Source organism: Manis pentadactyla, chromosome 12 (genome assembly GCF_030020395.1).
Source record: "Manis pentadactyla isolate mManPen7 chromosome 12, mManPen7.hap1, whole genome shotgun sequence".
In the NCBI taxonomy this organism is placed as follows: domain Eukaryota; kingdom Metazoa; phylum Chordata; class Mammalia; order Pholidota; family Manidae; genus Manis; species Manis pentadactyla.
In genome coordinates, this window is record NC_080030.1 from 4,061,928 (window position 1) to 4,083,113 (window position 21,186).

Consider the following 21,186-nt stretch of genomic DNA (forward strand, 5'->3'; position numbering starts at 1 on the left):
CTATCTTGTGGACTCCTGTCAAGAAGCAGAGCCTCTTCTGAGCCCCATTTTACAGAAGAGGAAACTGAGGGTCAGAGTGGTTCAAGGACTTGCCTATGATTACACAGCAGGTCAATGCCAGGCTCACCCTCTCATGTTGCTACCCCCCCACCCCAGCCTGGTTCATGACGTGCTCCCACACAGCCCTGATTCCCAACACGCCACCCCTTTTCCTGACACCATATTCCCTAAGCAAACCTCCGTGAGGACTAGAAGATGTCCTATTTTGTGCCCTACGGAGAGGAGAGGAGGGTCCTGCTAAGATTCCCTCACTGCCCATTTGAGGTAGCTTCTTGTAACATTATGCAGAGAATCCCGTTCTTTTCCAACCCTACTTAAATGACTCTGTACTCCCCGAAGAACCAGATGGACGGGCCCCAACCTGTCCCCTGACCCAAGGTCCCCGGTCAGTGGCAGATTGTCACATGTACATGCAAACACGTCCAAAGACAAGAGACCCTCTGTATTGAAACTTAAAAATAAAACAACTAAACGTACCAACGGTCAAAAATGCCATGGTGGTGTTGAGTTTTCTGCAGATGATTTAACCTATGAAGCTTTTATCTAATTGTGTTTTTTTGCTCATGCCATTAAAAAAAATTTTTTTTTTTAAATTTTCGTGTCTTCCTTGAAGTCAGGGTTTCTCGGCCTCGGCACTATTGACATTTTGGGTTAGATGATTGCAAAGGACTGTCCTTTACATCATAGAGCGCTGAGCACCACCCCTGGTCACCACCCACTAAATGTCAGTTACACCCGTTCCCCTGAGCTGTGACATTGCCGAATGTCCCACCGAGGCCACGAAACCACCCCTCTCCCCCACACTGAGAACCACTGCTTTTAGTGTTCTTTTTATTTCCAAGGAAATGAAACATCATGCCTAAAAGCGCATAAAAACAATAGTAAAAATTTAAAAGTCTGAACACATCTATTTCAACACACCCTTCAAAACCCAGATGTGCCACTCGCAGACATGTCCCCCATGCCAGCCCCCCACGAGCTCCCATTGAATAATACGGTACAACTCTTCTAGAACCAAATTTCATTAGATGTTTAATACTCACTGCATAGGAGGAAGTTTGTACTCTTAGCCATAGTTCCCCCATCTTCTAGCTGATGACAGACAGGGAACTGTTAGCAGCTTATTTCCTATTTCTCAAGGAGTCTTGGGGGTTTCAAGAGGGACGCTATTGATTGGTGTGACTTCCATGGGTCAACTCAAGGTCTAATTAAAGGCAGTGTCATGAATACAAATTTCTATATGTTTACTAGAGCTGCCAGTCTGTTGATCTTAAAAAATGAAACTGTCAGTTATTTTAACAGCAAAAAATGACTTTATTAAAAAAAATAAATAGCAGAGAATTGCGACTCAAGACACAACCCTAGGCAAGTCCAGAGACCATAGAAGAGGAACACTCTTTTATAAGGAAAGGGGGCAGTTGGGAGGGCTGTTGTAAGCAAAAAAATCCATGGGAGGAAATTCATATTTGAAAGTGTCATGGCTTCTCATTGGCTGGGCTGTTGCCAGGGGAGGAGGAAACCTTCCTGCTGCTGAGGAGTAAACTGGTATCTACAACAGTATCCACGTGCAAGGTCTCTTCCTGTTGGGTCTGCAATTGAGCAGGAGCAGTGGGCATGAGAGCGTCCCCTGTTGGCCTCCCCATGTCAGTGGGGTTTCCCTTTAATTTTCACAGGTCTAAGGACCGCACTTTGAGTAGGACAATGTTTCTCAAACTTAAATACACTTACGAGTCATCTGTAGGGTTTGTTAAGCCATGGATTCCTGGGCCCCCAAATGGAGAGATTCCAAGTCCCTCGTGATTCTCATGTGGGATTTGAGATTTGCATTTCGGAGCCTTAGATTCTGCCTTTGTCACGAACTTCCAGGTGACTCTGATGCCATTCTGACACCACCGTGCAGCATGCTGATTATTGGACACTTGGAGCACCAAGATGGGTGTGTTAAGTTTCTATGACTTGCAGCTGGGACACCTTTACAACTGATTCACGGTCCCTATGTATTTTTGCTGGGAGAAGACTTCAAAACATCAGACTCTCAACGTATGGCATTAAAAAAACCTTAAGAGCTCTCAGTTTAGAGATCTCCTAGTTTTATTTTTCTTCTCCTCCCGAGCACTAAGCCAAGTGTAGGACTTTTGTGAACCACACTACGTGATGCTCAGAAAAAGCAGAAGAGGGTTTTGGTGAATAGGCTCTTGCCACAGTGGGGAGGCGGTTCCCAGAGATGGAAAGCTGGGCAGACACCACAGGCAGGGTTGGTCACACATACCACCAACTCTGAGTACAGAGTATGTGCCTGGCAATCAAGTCTTGGTTGATGATTCATTCCCTAGACCACCAGGGTGACCTCAATGGACTTCTTCAGGAGTCACTTTCGGTGCCCACCATTATTTCTGGGAGGATCATTCACTCCAGTTACAGACGAATGCTTTCCTTAGGGGCCTGCCTTTTTCTGGACTTCTTGAGTCCACACACTTGTAGCCATTTTACCTCGAGCAAGCTTCCCATCATCTTAAGGAACATGTCCCCAATATGAAGGGATCTGGGAGCACCCAAATTCATCCCCTGAGGATCTGGACTCAAATTAGATGTAAAATGCAAAATTAAATGTAAAAAAAAAAAAAGCCTATGCGTTTGCATGAACTCCCCCACTCACACACTTATTTAAGGAATGTGTATTTAGCATTTGTTGAGCCAGACATCATGCAGGATATGATATAATAATAGAAACACAGAAGTCAGAGAATGTTTAGAATACATTTTATTAAGCACTCAATAATAACCAATAATAGTACTTAACCCATAAAGTTTTCTTCACATCTTTACTATGGTTTGCTTCCATTGGATTTTCCTGCTGTTTCTGACGTTTTAGGATACCTGGTCCCGGAGTGGTTCAGAGGAAACTCGAGGTCGAATTTAGTCATTACCTAGGTCTTTGTAACTAAAGTGCAAGGTCAAATTTTAGCAACTTTTTTAATATTATGAAGTTTTCACTCCTGAAAATTGGATGGGGTCTGGTCCAGCCATCAAATGCACACTGTGATGCTACTGTTTCCCCATTGTGTTGCTTTCAATTGCCTCCTAGACCTATAGCTACTATGGCTGTTTTGTAGTCAGTTATGAACTAATATTTAGACCAGGTGAATCTCCTACATTTTAACTTTACAAGAGGAAGCACATCATTTCAAAGCCAGCAAGTGGAGTGAATCGCACACACTGCCATGTGGAAGGGACCTTTGAGCTAATGAGGCAGGAAAGGGAGCCATCCTTTGTCCAGCACATGTGAAATCTGTTCAAATGAAATATGGTGACTCTCGGCTGCTATTGACTGCTATTTACATTTGCTGCTGTCATAGTTGTTTTTAAAACATTGGTGACAAAAGTATCCATGCGTTTATTAAGTCTGGTGCTGAAAAACACGCCTAAAATCTCATAACGTTGGAAAAGAAATTAGAAATGGTAAAACCAGACAAAGAGGGTCAAACCGTTGCTGGGACGTGCCATGCTGTTTCTTTGGGAGCGTTTACACTGGGATACATTTGAGATGCTGCTAAGAAAACAAAATTAACCCAGGTACACAAATAGGTTTGAAAAGTCTTCACACACACAACATGCTGGTCAACTGAGCACAGTGTCTAGGCACTCCTCAGCAGGAAGGTGGTTATTCTACATTGCAAGAATGCAATCCCCCTTGAGAAATATTTATTCATATGGGAAGCATTGAATTATGCTGCTGTTGAGTGATGCAAGATCTTCGGGAGCATAAAATGCAATACAGTCCAGAAACATCTTTGAGCAGAAACCAGATATCTGCTAGTAAGTCCTAGGCAAGGGCTGGAGGAAGAAAATCCACTTACATCCCCTGTCACGAAAAAGGGTTCCTTGAGCATGTAATTGCACGTAGCATACAATCCGCGATCTGGGGTCGCAGAATGCTCCCACGTGCCCCTTTCTTTTTATGGGGATAGAATCCAAAACGAAAGAATGAACGCATCTTCCCCGGAAAGCTACATATGGCTGCGTTTGTCCGATCCACGGGTGACCACAGGGGGCGCTGTCCAACAGCCGCTCAGGTTTTCGTTCTTTGCCAAAAAACAGTGACAAGATGAGCCCCAGGCTGGGGTTGCACGGACGGAGCGTCTCTCCGATGCAGGAACTGGGATGACCTCCCTGGTTGCTCCTACTTGCAGGAATAACATGGAAAAGAAGCCGAAGAGGAATTAGTGATTCAGAAATTAACTAAAACTCCCAGCACGCCTGGAATTCTCTAACGTCCATAGTCGTCCTAATATCTGAGTTTACAGCCTATTTTTCCCAGAAAGCACATGTATGACAGTTTTCCTGTTGATATTTCCACAAACATTTACAAGGTGTTTACTGTGTGCCAGGCAGCATTCTGAGTGCTTGACACATGGGACCTCATTAAATTCTCATGACGAGAGAGACTCTTATCCCATTTCACAGATGAAGAAACTGCAGGTCAGAGAAGTGCAAGGCCCTGCAGCCTGTGGGTGGTGGAGTTGGGACTTGGACCCAGGCATTTAGGGTCCTCTTAAACGTGACGTGATGGTGACAGATCACTTAAAAGCTACAAAGGATCCATGGGGATTTTAATTTTAAGGTCGAGTACGTGGTTTTTAGAATGTAAAGTGTTGACCAAAGTAAGGAACTATGATGACTGTTTGGGGCGTCTATATTGTTGACTCTTGATAATTTGGTATTAATCAAAAGTAGTGTTGACATGGGTCAGAGCAGAGCCAAGTGCTTTCACATGCACTATTTGGATCGTCCATCAACCAGACATTTCAACGAAGAGTGAATTGTGGCTCAGAGAGGTCAAGCTACTTGCCAGCATCTACCAGCTAGAACGCAAAAGGGTCAAGATTCAAATTCAGATCTGGCGAACGCCGGAATCCATGCTATGGATTCCACTATACAACATGCTGTTGTTGACCAAGCATTTTTTTTTGCGGGGGGGGCATTCATTTACATTGTTTAGGTTACATATTTTTTGAGCACTGGTGATTCCAGCCAGGCAATAAGCAGTGGCATGTGCTGTGAGGACACAGTCAATCGCCACCAAGCAGAACTGTCTTCAGTGTGAAATTGCATGTTCCATGAACAGCCGGTCCTAAAGATGGTTGACGTCTGAAGTGACAAACAGTTAAGTATCATGGTGGCTCTGAGCCCATGGGGCAATTCACACTCCAGAGACCCCGGGGGAACAGGCTGAAGCCAGACTCCAGCTGGGACCACATCGTTGCTGATCTCCCCATCCTGCCGGTCCCTTTCTGTCCTTCTCTTTCTCAATAGATCACAGAATTCTTATCTCCGTTTCAGCTCAGCTTTTGAGGAGCTCAGCCTAAGGCAGCCATCCAAGTGACAGCTCAGGTGTGGGGAGCAAGATCGCTGGAGGAGAGGTAAATGCCGCGAGCCCCAACCCCCGTGGCTTAGAAGCTCCTAAATCAACCTAAATAACGACCCGATGACCTACATAATGACCATAATCACTGCTGTCATCCTCGCCACTGTCATCGTTACCCCCACCACCTTCATGGTCTTCTTCACCTCCATTGCCATCATCATTACCATCCTCACCTCCCAAAATCAGCTTTACTTATTTGTCCTAAATAAAGCGTCTCTCTCTTGTAACAGCAGCTCATTGGGCAGAGCATCTAGGCCACGAACAAGAGTCCCAGCATTCAGGAGCTGATGGCTTCCCACCAAAGTGTTTGGTGGTCTTTGCAAGCCGGATAAGTTCACAGGGTCGCTGTTATCAGACACATCCATCAAGTCTTTACTCAAGTGTCCACTTTTCTCGGGGGCCCCACTGTGGCCACTTTATTTAATGCCAAAGTCCTCCAATTCCCATGCATTCCAGATTTCTCCTCTTTGCTCTATTTTCTTCTACAGCAAGTATCGCCCTGTAATATACTGTATAATCCACTTTTTGTGATTTATTGTTTGCACCCCCCCGCCCTTTTTAGCATGTCAGTTCTGTGAGCGCAAGATTTTTTGTCCATGTGCCCGCTGCTGTTATCCTTAAATCAGTGCCTGGCACACACTAGGCGCTCAAGAAGTATTTGTTAAAAGAATGTGATTAGAGAAATTCAAGAATTTTTGTTAAATATTGTTGGATATTTGTGCAAAGAATGAAGAAGGAAGGAAGGAAGGGGAGAGGGAAGGGCAGAGAGAGAAAAGGAATTCTTTTGGTTTTGGTCTCAAAACCAAAAACTTTATCGGCATAATGCAGAAACCAAACGCAATTTCTCTTTTCTTTCAGATCAAGGAACTGGGAAGCTCCTGGTGGTAGGAGATACTGGGTTCGGGCAAGTGCTGGGCATTGCGGAGAAGCCGATCTTACCGTTTTGGTGTGGGTCGTCGAGTGAGACACCTCAGTGATTTCAGTTTCAACTCCTTTCCGCATCCCGCTAAGCCACTTCCGGTATTCCATCCGCACCTGAGGGATACAGGGTTACATGCACAGCTTGGTCTGGAGAAAGGACCCAAAAATGGAGACTAAAGACCTGGATGCCACGCCCTACTCTCCACCAGGCTTTCATTGGTCTTCTGTATGATCTTGGCCATGCTCTCGTTGATTCATTGAATGCAGATTCAACCCTGTCTATGGTGTTTGGTTATGCCAGCTCGAGCGGACGAATGCACGCTATTAAATGATAAACTAGAATGCTACATGTTAGGATGCTAATGAAGTTTTGAGAGCACACATATACAATCGGCACCTGAAACCTCTTCACAGCATCAAGGCAGCCTCTAAATACAAATATAAGAGGTGGGAGAAGGGTGCAAATGTTAACAACCATTCACAAGGCTTCAGGACAACGATTCACGAAGACTTCAGGACGACCATTCACAAGACTTCAGGACAACCATTCATAGGACTTTGAGATGAGGCTGGTAAGAAAGGAAAGAGCTAATCCTACCTGGCGATTCAGGAGACAGTGCACCACAAAGAGCAAAACCCCTTGCAGAACATTGATAATGGTGAATATGTAGGCAATGACTGAGCCAATCATCTCCCCGATGCCTTCAACCATAAAAAAACCGAGACCCCAAGAGCAGCCCAGGACAAACAGCTGAGCAATGGCTTTAAACGTCATGACTCTGGAAAGAGAAAGCAGTAACAATAATGAGCATTTGTCATTACATGTTTGGCACTGCGCTAAATGCTTTGCACACATTACCTTATTTAAGCCTCACAATAACCTCATGCGGGGAAGTCACTTACACCAAGTCACACAACTTGAAGATGAGGCAGAACCTATGTTTTTAATCACTGCCCCTGAGAATAATGTGTTCCCCACTCTTCGTAAAGAACTTACCTGAAAAGTCTTTTACCTGGACCTGTTGGAGGATTTGTGCAAGGTGCCTTCTAGAAATGTGTACTGAAATATTTGGATGACGATGATACCATGACTTCAAAACAGGACACAGTGCTGGGCTTCTTCAACCCAAAATTGTGTTTTATAATATGGAGGGCATTGCGGATGGCAGTGGGCAGGGAGAGCTGAGGTGTGCATGTGTGAGTGTGCGTGAACACATGTGCGTGAGCCTGCACTCACCCGCATGCACAGAGCAATGGGGAAATCCCAAGAAGGGGGACACTCTGACTCTCCAAGATTGAAAAAACTGGGACTAAGATATGTTAGGTTGGTCTGATAAGTAGATGAGGTCAGAGCCGGAGTCTGAGTCGGACAGATACACATGTCTGCGTGACTCACCCGTGCGATGCTTCCAGCCACTCTTGAGTAAGAGAAGCATATGCCCCTTTTGTGAACAAGGTTTGTAGGAGTGGCCACCACACAGGTTGAGACTAAGAGCATCTAGTGAAATAATATTGGTAAATACCCAGCCTTTATCAAGCTTCCAGTCAATACTAGTTGTTATCATCATTGCTTTTAATCATTTAGATCTGCACCAGTGAGAACTGAGTTTCTACAACCAAGAAGAATGGAGTCCAGAAGCGGTGGGCTCTCGGGGTGGAGGGATAATGCTGACGCTTGGCATTAATTTCATATGGAGAGCATGCCACACAAAGGAGGCATCTGATGAATATTTGTTGAATAAAGAAATGAGAGTGCATTCAGTTACCTGAAAAACAAAGTTTTTACTTCTTCTAGATGTGTCCTCACATAGTCTTTATTTAGTAACAGGAAATTGTATATCATTTTTGTATGGGTTTTACTTTCTCAGCAGAGTGGTCCTGTAGGGAAAAATCTGTGGATATCACCAATTCTGGTACCTTCTTACCTGGTGTCTTGAATGGTGGACACTTCCTTATTAAGGGACGAAAGTTTGCTTCTCAAAATCCACAGAATTTGGAAGTAGAACACCAAGTTTATCTGTGGAGACAGCATTAAAGGTTGACTTGGAATTTTCTTTGGAGGCCATGTCATGCAAACCAACTCAAGGTGGACCTAAGAATCCTTTCCCAAAAGAAATAGGCTTCATATGGAGGTACGGATACATGCTCTGGTCTTTTATACTCCACTTGGTCCTTGATTAGAGTGACTACATAATTTATCACGCAAACCAGTACACCTTGAAAGTGAAAGACTGCTGTAAATATCTATATCAGGACAATGGATGTAATCAAGAAGTTCCTGGCAAACAGGAAAACACACCCCTCTGTGCAGAGTAGATATTTGCTAAATATTTGTTGAATAAATGAATGTAGGTTTAATTTTTAAAAGAATCCCCAGCAGAGGGATATATTCTAACAAAGCAACCAGTGATCTGGGGAAAGCCAGGGAAAGATATGTGAAGACAGTATCTCCAGCAAGAAGGGGTTGATTGCATTAGACTACATTTTCTTATTTTCATCTCTTTTCCATTTGAACGCATAAGAAACACACTCGCTATGCTTGGACAACCCAGGGCAGGCACCCCAATAAATAACTGTCACCCACCAAAATAATGATGGCCACTGGCCCCATGAAGCTCCAGATGAACCCTTTCTCAATCTTCAACCAGCAGCTGTTGAGAAAAAGGTAAGCATTAGCTGCCCATTCCTCCAGAGAAGGCGAAGGACTTGAGTTCAGATGCCCGTAGCAAGATCTGAGCAGTGCCAGGAACTGTTTGGTTCAGAACCTGGATTTTAGATGGACTCAGACACGGGTCCCATCTACCACAAGTTATATAAGCTCTGAGCCTCGGTTTCTCCAAGGGCTAACAGGAGGACTGAAAAGATTCTGTGATTACTGTGGCTATTTACCGAGTCTTGAAGTGAAGGTAGTGTTAGTCTTCTGACATTGTTCTTCTCCTTCAACACACTGTGTTGGCTATTCTGGGTCCTCTTGCCTCTCCATAAAGATGTTAGAATCAGTTTGTCAATAGCCACAAAGTAATTTTCTGGGATTTTAATTAGGAATGCATTGAACCTATAGGTCAACTTGGGGAAGAACTGAATTCTTGACCATACTGAGTCTTCCTATTCATGAACATGAACTATCTCTCCATTTATCTGGATCTTTTTCTATCTCTTTCATCAGACTTTTGTCCTTTTCCTCAGATAGGCCTTGTAGGAAAGACTAAATGAGATAATGTGCATAGAATTTTTGAGTATAATTCCTGGAAGACGCTCAGTAAAATGTAGGTATCCCAATAGTAATGATTGCTATAGAAAGAGTGTAAAAACAATAATCTAACTACAGCTATAAAAACTACCAACACCAATTAAGCATATTCCATGTACCAAGTACTCTGTTGCCCAAATACTTTGCATTCTGGCTTCTTTTGGCAAAGGCAATACTTCTTTTCTAATGGGGACCTGGCAAGATAAGACTGCTACAAGTAGCAAGCAGTTGCCAGCACTAGTGGGCAGAATAGCTCCCACACTTAACTCCCATTCCAAGGGTTGCAGACTAAGGCCCTTAGGTCAAAATCATCAACCCCTTGTTTTTGTAAATAAAGTTGTATTGAACACAGCCACGCCCATTCATTTGCATATTATCTCAGATGGCTGCTTTTATACTACAAGGGCAATGGTGAGTAATTGCCACAAAGATTATATGACCTGCAAAGACAAAAAGAGTCACCATCTGGCCCTTGATGGAAAGTTTGCCAACCCCTAACCTACCCTACCATTCATTGTATATCTGGAATCCTTCTGGCAGGATGACCTCTTTGGCTTCAAAAGGAGCAGCCTCATGCATGTTGTTTTAGCACGTGCACACATATTTCCTAAGCTAAGTCCCAATGTCAAGACACTAACTTCAACTACCTTTGCAGAGCTTTGCAAACTCCTTTAGTGAGGCAGCCAAACACAGCTACCAAGAACACTGCCCTGGGAATCCTGACTTACTCTTTTTGAGCTGTGACCCTGAGAAAGTGTATCAGATGCACTAAGCCCCAGATGTCCTGTGTGAGGTAATGAACACTGCTGGTTTTCTAAGATCATGGGGAGAAAGAGAAGAGCTACTGCATATGGGAAGCATGACCCCTGATGCACCCCAAGCCTTTGAGATCATAGCAACATCTGTTGCTATGATTGTTATTCTTTACATTTTGGAGCTGAGCCTCAACCTATTAAATCTACTTTTCCAGAATCCTACAGAATATAGAGCACACAGGTTCGTAATAGGGGTCATGGATTTGCATTTGTTGTCCCAGAATATCCTGAAGTTGGATGCAAAATTTTCTATGTACATCTGTCTGGAATGTGTACTTCCGTATCTGGGGGAATAGACCCTAATTTCTCAAAATCAACAAAATTCTCAAAGGGACCCACCTCCAAAGATACTCCAAAGATACTGAGAACCATTGCTCTGAAAATGTGTAGAAGAAAATAAAATTCAGGCTAAAAGAAGAACTAGGTTGAAGTATATAGTTGACCCTTGAACAACATGGCTTTGAACCGTGTGGACCCACTTATACCTGGATATCTTTCAATAAATATATTAGTAAATTTTTCGAGACTGTGACAATTTGAAAACACATTTCCTTTTCTCTAGCTTACTTCAATGTAAGAACACAATATATAATAAATATACATACAAAATACATGTTAATTGACTATTTTTGTTACCAGCGAGGCTTTCAGTCATGAGCAGGTTCTTAGCAGTTTAGTTTTTGGGGAGTCGAAAGGTATAGCAGATTTTCAACTGCCTAGGGACTCAGCGCCCCCCTTGCCCCCACATTGTTCATGAGTCAACTGTAAGAACCCATTGGAAAATGGGTTTTTAGGAAATGTTTTCTGACTTCAGATCACCGATTGGCCACGGACCCCTCTTCCACCACAAATGCACCCGTCATGCTTACTGAGTATATGTTCCATAATTTTGGGGTCCTATTATTGCAGACACAGACACGATCAGAGCTGGAATCCCATAGCCTAATGGGTACATGAACGCCTTCTTGAATCTGCCTGCGCTGGTGTAGTTGGCCACCTTGAGATTCCGGACAGTGAGGAAGAGATGCAGCCCTTCCAGGAACATCCAGGTGAAGGCGGCCAGGTAGAGGTAGTGCAGCGCCCCTGCGATGATGGCGCACAACACCTGGGGGGAGGGGAGGAGTCAGCACCGTGTCGCCAGTGGAGCCTCTTCTGGATTATATCCTCAGCGCTCCATTTCCCGGATGGTGGCCTGGAATTTCAATTCCAACAGCTGTGACATTTTGCCAGGGGGCAATACATTTGCTGGGGGCTTTCACTGGCCATCGGAGTCTGCTCAGCCCACGCATGGACACGCCAGCAATACCCAGGGAATGAATACCATGGGTGCAGCTCTCAAATCCATTGCCCTTGCCCTTTGGGTGGGTGGGACGGCTAATTTTACGTGTTAACTTGACTGGGCTAAGGGATGCCCAGAAAACCGGTTAAGCATTATTTCTGAGTGTTTCTGGAAAAGATTAGCATTTGAATCAGTAGACTGTGAGAAGGAAATTGTGCTAACCAATGAGGGTGGTCTCACCCAACCCATTCAGGCCCTGAATTGAACAAAAAGGTGTAGGAAAGGAGAATTTGCTCCTCTGTTTGAGCTGGGACAGCCACCTCCTCCAGCCCTCTGATATCGGGGGACATGGTTCCAAAAAATTTTATTTACAAAAACAGCGGGCTAGATGCAGCCTGACCACTGTAGTTTTCCAACCTCTGCCCATTTTCAAAAGAGGAAACTGAAGCCCAAAGTAGTTAAAGTCTCATGCAAGATCACACATCTAGTAAAAAATAAAAATGGGGACCATACATACTTACTCTTAACCATAGAACTATACTGCCTCTCAAGGGGAAAAAAATAATAATGCTTTCATAATAGTGAGATCATAATTTTTTTAGGGTTAAAAGGAGCCTTGCTTCCTGGATATGACAATGATGATGATCACGACGAAGATAAAAGCTAACACTGTTAGAGTGCCAAAGCTGCCATCCCCCCAAATTCAAGCCTCCCTCCGTCCCATTTTAGAATATATATTTGTCACTAGGATGTGATTTCCCAACCAGAGACTACATTTCCCAATACTCCTTGCAGTGACATGTGATCATGTGAGTAATGTCTAGCCAAAGGAATGTGAGAAGACACGATAAGCCCACCCGCTAACAGGCACATATAAACCTCCTTCGTGAGACTGTGCCGAGCTCTATTCTCTTTCCCCTTGGCTTAAGTGGAAATGACTCTGGGGTGACCTAGAAAGCAGGGTCTGGGAGATAGAAGAGCCTCCATCATCCTGATTCACCTTCTACTGGTACATAAGGGGAAAATGAACGATTCTTGTGCTAAGCCACAGATATTTAGGAGTTTACTTGATAACAGCAGCTGTTGTTCCCCTACCCAACGGGACCAGTTCGACTCTCCGTTTGCTAACTGGCCCCTCACCAAGTGTGGGTCTTGCTCAGTGTTATGCATGAGGAGACAGGATGGCTCGGCTATGGAAATTAGGTAATTAAGTTAAGTCACCTACCGCAGGCTCTGTCTGATCCATCCCCACGAGGAAGAGGAGGTGGGCCAGGAAGAGGCAGATGGAGAGGTGCAGGTGGAGGGTAGTGCTGGTGTTCTGGATGGATCGGCACAGGAGGAAGGTGAGGGCCGCCAGGAGGAGGCACAGCAGAGAGAGGCTCAGTCCCACGTTGGTGATGACAGTCAGGACAGAATCCACCTAAGGAGGAATCCATTATGGTTCCCACCGTGCGGCTCTGTTCCTGAGAGAGCATCGCGTGGGCTTCCCAGTTCAGCCTCTCAAACAAGTGCCTTCACGTCTCTGAAACGTGGAGCTTCCATCTCCAAAATGCGGGCAGAAGCAGCGTTTACCACACAGGGCTGTTGAACACCCCGTGTGTGAGCTAAAATTTCCTAACAGCCATATTTTTTAAAATGTAAAAAGAATCAGGTCGAATTAATTTCATAGTGTATGTACAAACTATTATCGGTTCAATGTGCTGAATATAATACAATCAATATAATAACAAAAACATAATCGGTTCAAATTACAATCAATGTAAAACAATGATTAATGAGATATTTGATACATATTTTTTAATCCAGTGCATATTTTATGCCTATAGCACATCTGAACTCGATGCATTCCTTCTGGTCTGGCCAGGAAGGTGTGGTCACCATTCTTCCTTGCGGAGTAACTGGTGTTTTTGATCCCAGATCACTCTGGACCTTTGCACTGGGGGGGAGAGGGTGGCTGACAACCCAGCTTCCCACCGTCTGCGGGCTTTCTCTGCCAGCTTGAGTTTACTCCGCCCATGCCCGTGGATGGGTCAGAGAAGGGATGCCCCCTGGATGCAGCTTTCAACCAGCAACTGAAGGGCAGTGGTGTATAAATATCCCAGCTCTCCTGCTGCTCATCGGGGTGACTCAGGTGTATCTTTAACATAGACTACGAGAGTCTTCCAGAGGGGAATTAAGCTCCGGTCACCCACAGCGGCAACTGGTTTGATAATGCCCTCTGCATAAGCTTCCGTCCTTTTCCCAGTTCACGCCTCCAGGCCCCTACTGGTGCGTCCTGGAATGACGTCTCCAGTAAGTTACTAGTGTTTCATTTCTTAGAAGAGTCGCTTTCTATGGGGTGGAGTGGATGATCCCACAGCTTTCAGGACACAATCAGATTCACAGGAGGGGACCATGCATCTTGGTACCTTGGGAGAAACAGCCAGGAGGACAGCAAAGCTGGAGAGGTGGGAGCATTTACATCTGGTATAAGAACTGTCGCTGCCGACGTGAGAGCAGCCCTCCGTCGACCAGCCGTCTCCCTTCTCCGTTCCTTCCCAGTGGACGCAGATATGTTTTGTTCTCCCACCACCAGGCTGGAAAGAGAATAGCGTGGAAGGATATCTCTCTGGTTTTATTATTTCAGCGTTATGGGTTAGTCATGGACGCACTGGGTTGGACACTGGATTGGGGAAAATCCCATTCTATTTGTGGTGGGAACGAGTTGCACACCGCCACAGCTGCAGTGGGGTCTGTTCTGCGTCTATTCTGCACATCTCTGCTCATCTCAGAGCCCCGGATATTGGCCCTGATGAACCGTTTTCCTCAGAGTCCTCGTCATAGGCAGAACCTACAGGAGGAAGTGCTGAGAAGTCACTGGACTTCCAAACTCCTTTTCTGCTCCACACTATCTCCCCCCTCCAGCCTCCAGCCCTTCACTGCTCTCAACAATGCATGTCCCTCCCTGGCCCTTTTAGGCTTAGATGGGATAACAGCTCCCCAGGTTGGAAGTATCTGGGCACCCCAACATTTCTTGGGTCTCCCAACGCTGCCCGATCAGAGTTGGATTTGGTTTTCTGCCAGGATGCCGATCACACGCCCCTCGACGGTAATCCACAGACCCAGCCCTGGAATTTGCTCACCTGAGTATGTTGGAAGGTCAGGAGCACAGGTTTGGACAGATACACCTTTCCCTTCACACCAATGGTGCCACTCACGACATGAGAATTCAGTTTTACTTGCTGTGTCCCTCTTCTACCACTAAAAAAAGATCCATTCAGGACATTGCCAAGAGATCTGTGTGTGATAAGGGTGGCTGCATGCCCAGCTGGGAAAACAGAAGAGAGTCATTTCAGAGGGTGCCGAGGTTGGGGACTCGGTACACTAGTGTCTTGCGTGAGGCCATAAGGCAAACATTATGTACGTAGTCAAAACCGTCCTTGGAAATCCTTGCCTCACCCATTCAATGCATTACATGTGGCTTAGGGTGCAGCATTTTGTATATGTAACACACGTTATGATGCATCACACGTTCTAAGGGATATATATGCAAAATACCTTATTGATGTGTTACAAAAACATATATGAGCCCTTCATCAAAATCAGAGTCATGAGGCAAGATGTTTGTCCTCAGAAGGGCAGGTGGGCCCCACTAGGGATGAGGGGGCCACACATTCCCATGCTCTGTCTGCCACTCAAGACACAGGCAAACTATAGCTTGAGGGTCAAATCTAGCCTACCATCTGTTTTTGTAAATAAAGTTTTATTGGCACACAGTCATGCCCCTTCATTTACATGTCATCTATGTCTGCTTTCCCACCAAGATGTCAGACTTGAGTAGTTATAACTAAGATCATCTGGACCAAGAAACTGAAATATTTGCTGTCTGCTCCTTTTACAGAAAACATCTATCAAAATGCAGAATAGAGGAAGAAAGGATGACTAGCTTCAATAAAGGAATCATTCAATGCACACAAGGGAAAGAGTGTCTGAGGCAACAACTTCCTGCCACCTTAAGGTGTTACCTTTTCAAACAATTGCATGGAAAGAGGACATGCATCCACCTGTCCCTCTTAAGGGAGCATATCAAGGAGTCACTGTTCAAACCTCAGTAAGTGTCACAAAGTACACACAAAGTATGTCCTCCAAATTGCCTGCTTAGTGATCAAGGCAGATCTTTTCATTCCGCCACGTAGAGCCTTCCCACCTTCACAAATCATGGGAATGAAAAGTACAGCCTAGGGGATATAGTCAATAACATTGTAATGTCTGCACAGTTGCAGCTGGTAACTGCATTTATGGTGAGCATTCGTAATGGGTATAACTGCCGAATCACTATGTTGTACACCTAAAACTAATATAATATTGTGTGTCAACTATCCTTCAATTAAAAAAAAAAACTCTGTGAGTCCCCACCCCTTGCCCATCACCTGGAAATAAGACAATGGTGTCTAGAATTTGGAGTCAAGAGACCCCATTTTAGACCCAGTACCTCTTGCGGATCCCTTGAAAGCATCAGTACAGTTGATATCCATGGTGTTGTTTCCAGCTTCCAGAATAATCTTTTCACTCATCTCATCGCACCTCTTGGTTTCATAGACTGGAAACATTAAGGAAGTGAGTCCTGCTTCGCCCACTTCTCATGCCCAAGAACCTTGTTAAAGAACTCCCTTCTTTGAAAGACCCCCTACTGGTGATCTCATGGTCTACACGCCAGGTAGACCAGATGGCTCTCCTCTCTACACCTCTGGTTGATGGGAAGGAAATGGTTAAAATGGCATAAGTAACCCTGGCCACGCAACTCCAAGGGCGAGAGGAGGTGGCTGTGCTTCCCAGAGCTGAAACTAGGGGCAACCTCAGCCTTTATTACAGAATATTTAAGGGGCAAAACATTTTTAAGTAATGTCTATTGGAGTATGCGGTGAAGGGGAACTTACTTTTTTATGTAAGAGAGGCTAAGCATTTAAAGTTTTCCAAGGAAATAGTCACCCAGGAGCAGATCTTCTGCATTCGGGAAGAATTCTGAGTGAATTTTCTCCATACCTTCTCCACAGAAGGTCTGGCAAAATATCACCCTCATAACATGTTTTGGTGATAAGGAAAATGCTCAGGGTTTCTTACCAATATCAAAGTCAGATTTTTCACGCTTTCCCGGAGAGGCAAAACTCTCGTTCCATACGGCCCATTCTATTCTTTGCAATAGCTGGGTAGCCTCTCTCGCAATGTCCTTCTTGCTTCCGTTCCCCAGAGTTACCTTTGAAAGAAATAAAGTGAATTAGGTAGACTCTTACTGTACCTTAAGGAAAGCAGGAATGTACCCAAGGGCGGTCGGATGAGCCCGGAAGGCAATGCTATTTACAGAGATGCTCCTAAGCTCTGTGCTATCAACCCGATATGTGCAGCCTCTTTATCACACTCAGCCCCATGGAGAGCGTGTCTTGTCAGCCCCATTGCTTTTACGAGAACAAGAAAGCTTAAAGGATGAGATATCTGGCACCTACAAAGGAGAGCCTAAGGAGGAATAGGAGGTGGTGAGGGTGGACCCAGGCTCTAGATGCTTGATGCACGTCTGTGAGTGACCGTACAGACATGGAAACCTTCCCCAGGGTTGTCAATCGACTTAGCAGCACCCCTACTCTCTACCTTGCCAGTAGCACCCGAGTTTTGTCACAACCGAAATTGTCCCCAGACATTGCCAGATGTCTCCTGGGACAGAGGACATAATCACTCCTGGGCGAGAGCGACTGAATCCTCAAGGTCACAGGGAGCCCTGGCCGTATTTGAGAAGGAGCGTGACATGGTAAGACTGACTGGCTGCTTCCCAAACCCAGGGCCCCCTTACTCACCCAGGTGAATGTTGGTGACTGGGGCTTCTCACCAGTGTCCTCTAGGAAAGAAAGGCAGCCGGTAAGTTGAATATGGGAGCTGACACACCCTGGCTCACACCCCTTCCTCCACTGCCCCCCAGGTTGGGTCTTTCCCCTTTGCTGCTTCCACATCCTATCCTAACTCCCCTCCAAAAAGGCCCGAATGGCTTCTATAGTCAACTTTTTAAGGGGAATTAAGATGAGGTCACCAGTTCAATGATTCAGCCAGCAGTAATTATTGAGCACCTACTGAAAGCCAGGCCAGATGCTAAATCTTACAGGGTTGATAAAGAGTCTGTAGAGTTTGCAGTCTGGCGGGGAAGTCACTAAGCAAATAATGACAAATAAATAATTGATTGTAAGGGTCTAACACCTTCTTAATACATAGGATAAGATGACTTGGGAGTATACACAGTGGTTCCCAGAACTTTGAGGGTGCAGAGGAGGCTTCCCGAAGGAATGGGTGTCAGCAGAGTTAATCATATAGAAACAGCAATAATAACTGTATTTTGTGTTCAGGGTACAGTAGATAAGGCCCCCTTATACACACTATCACAGTCAAAGAAACACAGAAGTTTCTAGAACAAGGCTATGTAACATAATAGCTAACACTTATTAAGCCATCCTTGTTGCCCTCATTTCACAAGCAATAATAATCATAGAAGGCATGGGGGATTTATTTAGTCTCCCAGGGCTGCCGTAACAAAGTACCATGAACTGGGTGGCTTAAAAGAACAGAAATATGTTCTCTTCACACTTCTGGAGGTGAAACATCCAAAATGAAGCTATAGCAGGACCTTAGTCCCTCTGAAGGCTCTAGGAAAGGTCCTTTTTCACCTCTCCCAGCTTTTGGTGGTTGCCAGTAAGTAATCTTTGACGTCCCTTGCCTTGTGGCATTTCTCCAACTTCTGCACCTGTTTGCACACTCCCCTCTGTGTGTGTGTGTGTGTGTGTGTGTGTGTGTGTGTGTGTGTATGTGTGTGTGCCTCTATGTCCAAATCTCCTTCTTCTTGTAAGGACACCAGTCATATTGGATTTAGAGCCCATCCTAATCCCATATGACATCACCTTGATTTGATTATATCTGCAAAGTCTTTGTTTCCAAACATGAGCCTTCAGATGAAGCTGCATCCTTGGTGGACACTTTGTAGCTGTGAGAAACCCTGAAGCAGAGGACCCAGGTAAGCCAGGCCTAGATGCCTGGCCTACAGACAATCAACAAGTGTTGTTTTAAGCCACAAACGTCGGGGTCATTTGTTACGCGGCAACACGTGACTTACACAGTAGATGCTACTTTATTCCCACTTAGCGATGAGGCTGATGGAAGTCAGGTCTTTACACAAAGTCAGCTGGTAAGTGGTAGAGCCAGAAATTAAATCCAATCTAACCCCCAACATGGAATTATATGAGGAATGAGCAAATAAGGAAATGTGTTGCAGCTGGGAGATCCAGGTTTCTTAGCATTGGAGAGAGCAGCTACACATCAGAAGGAAGGCTAGAACGAGCCACAGCATTGGATTGGGTTTGGAGGCGTCAGTACTAACTCATGGAGGGTTAGCATCAGACAGATAAACAGACATAGAAATAGAATTAACAGTTGCTGAGAGAGAAACAAGTAGAAAGTTAGATATGTCATTTTGGGAGACCAGGAGAAAGACCCAGCCAGGAGATACTAACTTGGAAGACAGCTGCATACAGATGGTGATTGATGCCTGGGCTTGAGTGACATGTCCTAGGAAATGACCTCCAAAAAAGACTGGGATGAAGGACAAGGGCCAGGAAAGATGTCTGCTCGGTTACCCTGGCCTGAAATGGGTGGAAATCTCAGATTCCTGCCCCCTCCCCTCCTTTTCCATGGTGTACTTGGGGGTTCTTACCATAACACGCTGGATGGTTCAATTTAATGAAACCAGCCACCCAGTTTAAGAAATAAAGATGTGGGACACAACTGCAGTAGTAACTTCCAATCTCATTTACACAGTATGATACCTTCTTGCACTTTGAGAACCCGGCCTCACATTCATCAATATCTGTGAATCAGGAGAAAATAGCATTTTTCATTTTCATAGAACTGTACCATTTCCCCCTTGCCTGCGGAAGCTCTACTACCGAATGTCAATCATAAGTGTACCCAGAACATCTCTGCTTTTGGAGAAGATGGTTCAATATTATAAAGACAATCATTCTGAAGTTAATTTATAAATTCAGTACGATCCTAATTTTAAAAATCGACAAGTATTTTAAGTTTAAAAAAATAAAAGAAAATGAAAAAAATAAAAATATAAAAATAATTTTTGATTAAAAAAATAATACATTCTAGAAATTAAATCTAAAATAATAAATAAAATTGAATTTAAAATTAATTTAAAAAATACAGTAAAATGCAATAAATAAATTAAACATCAAGTTAAATTTAAAAAATAAAATGAAAATCCTAAGGATTTCTGCTTCCCCTTCTGAATTTACACTATAACTCCATCAGAGAGGTCTCCATTTCCACCAAACAGATATTCAGGGGTGGTATTTCCCCTAGTATTCAAAGTGACCTTTAGAATTTCTGGAAATGAGAAAGGATTTTGGCTGGAGCAGATGGGAGTGGTGAAAAGCGAAACTAGAAAACTAAGCTGGGGCCAGATCATGGGAGATATTGAGTGCCAAAATATTAATTTACTGATATGTTCTCTTGGCCAACACATTTTCCCTTGGCATCTGTCATGTGACATTCTTTGCCCTAGTTATACAGCAATGAATGACACAGATTGGTCCCTACCCTTGCAGAATTTTTAGACAAACAAACAAAAAACTCCAGTACTTGAAACTTCAAGGGCCCAGAGTCCTGGGAACTCTCTCTTCTTGAGAAAAACCAAGAATCATCAAACCAGCATCAGAAGCAGGTGCAGGGTAGGGCACAGGGGCAGGGACTTCACGAAGGGCACTGAGACAGCTGGGGATTCCTAGTTCATAATGTAGTGCCTCTTTGCAGCACTAGCATCCCATTACACCACAGTTGTGGGGCATGGAAGGATGCCCCCAGCCCCCTCCAAACTCCAGGGTAAGTATGGATGGCATCTTTACCTTCACATCTCTCAGAAGGCTCGGTGAAGTACCTCCTCTTAGACAGGGACTGAAATCCATCTTTACAGGTGCAGTGGGTGCTGTTAGAGCACTTGGCATTTTTGGGGCACCGAGAACAGAAAGCTCCTGGGAACACAGGACCTTTTATTCATTTACTTATTCAATCAAGAAACAGCCATTGAACATCTACAGTGTACCAGATACTGTCAGAAGGATGTCCTTTTGGGAATAGCTCTGTCAACAGCTTTTTTTGTGCTCATCCCATCGCTAAACACAGATGCTCACAGTGCCCTGTCCATATCCCACTTCTGCCACCAACACCACTTTTGCCTGGCAGCAGAACTTCCAACTGTCACACCTGTGTTTCTTTACCTGAGGGCTTTCTCTGGCCACCAGAGTCCTCTTTGCTCACCCCATCACACATTACTGGCAGAGCACACAATGACACAATGACTTACCTGTGTCAGTATGTTAAAAAAAAAACAGCCTCCTTATTATCAAAAATAAACAGAGAA

At 44.6% G+C, this 21,186-nt stretch overlaps 1 protein-coding gene across 3 annotated transcripts in view; it reads right to left on the reverse strand.

Annotated features, from left to right (window-relative positions):
* Positions 1-2,806: 2,806 nt before the first annotated feature.
* Positions 2,807-21,186, reverse strand: part of LOC118915256 (putative adhesion G protein-coupled receptor E4P) — a 28,130-nt gene continuing 9,750 nt past the window's right edge. The window contains exons 4-17 of one of the 3 annotated variants that reach the window (XM_057489724.1): positions 20,672-20,794; positions 19,474-19,626; positions 17,576-17,616; positions 16,851-16,983; positions 16,222-16,329; positions 14,873-15,057; positions 14,159-14,326; positions 12,976-13,170; positions 11,341-11,576; positions 8,991-9,057; positions 8,332-8,423; positions 7,005-7,185; positions 6,425-6,520; positions 2,807-4,240 (exon numbers count right to left, since the gene is read on the reverse strand). In XM_057489724.1, coding sequence (XP_057345707.1) covers positions 4,130-4,240; positions 6,425-6,520; positions 7,005-7,185; positions 8,332-8,423; positions 8,991-9,057; positions 11,341-11,576; positions 12,976-13,170; positions 14,159-14,326; positions 14,873-15,057; positions 16,222-16,329; positions 16,851-16,983; positions 17,576-17,616; positions 19,474-19,626; positions 20,672-20,794 — 1,889 coding nt within the window. In that variant the 3' untranslated portion in view covers positions 2,807-4,129. Of the gene's footprint in view, positions 4,244-6,424; positions 6,521-7,004; positions 7,186-8,331; positions 8,424-8,990; positions 9,058-11,340; positions 11,577-12,975; positions 13,171-14,158; positions 14,327-14,872; positions 15,058-16,221; positions 16,330-16,850; positions 16,984-17,575; positions 17,617-19,473; positions 19,627-20,671; positions 20,798-21,186 lie in introns of all 3 variants that reach the window. The other 2 variants (XM_036890833.2, XM_057489725.1) reach the window with 2 other exon arrangements.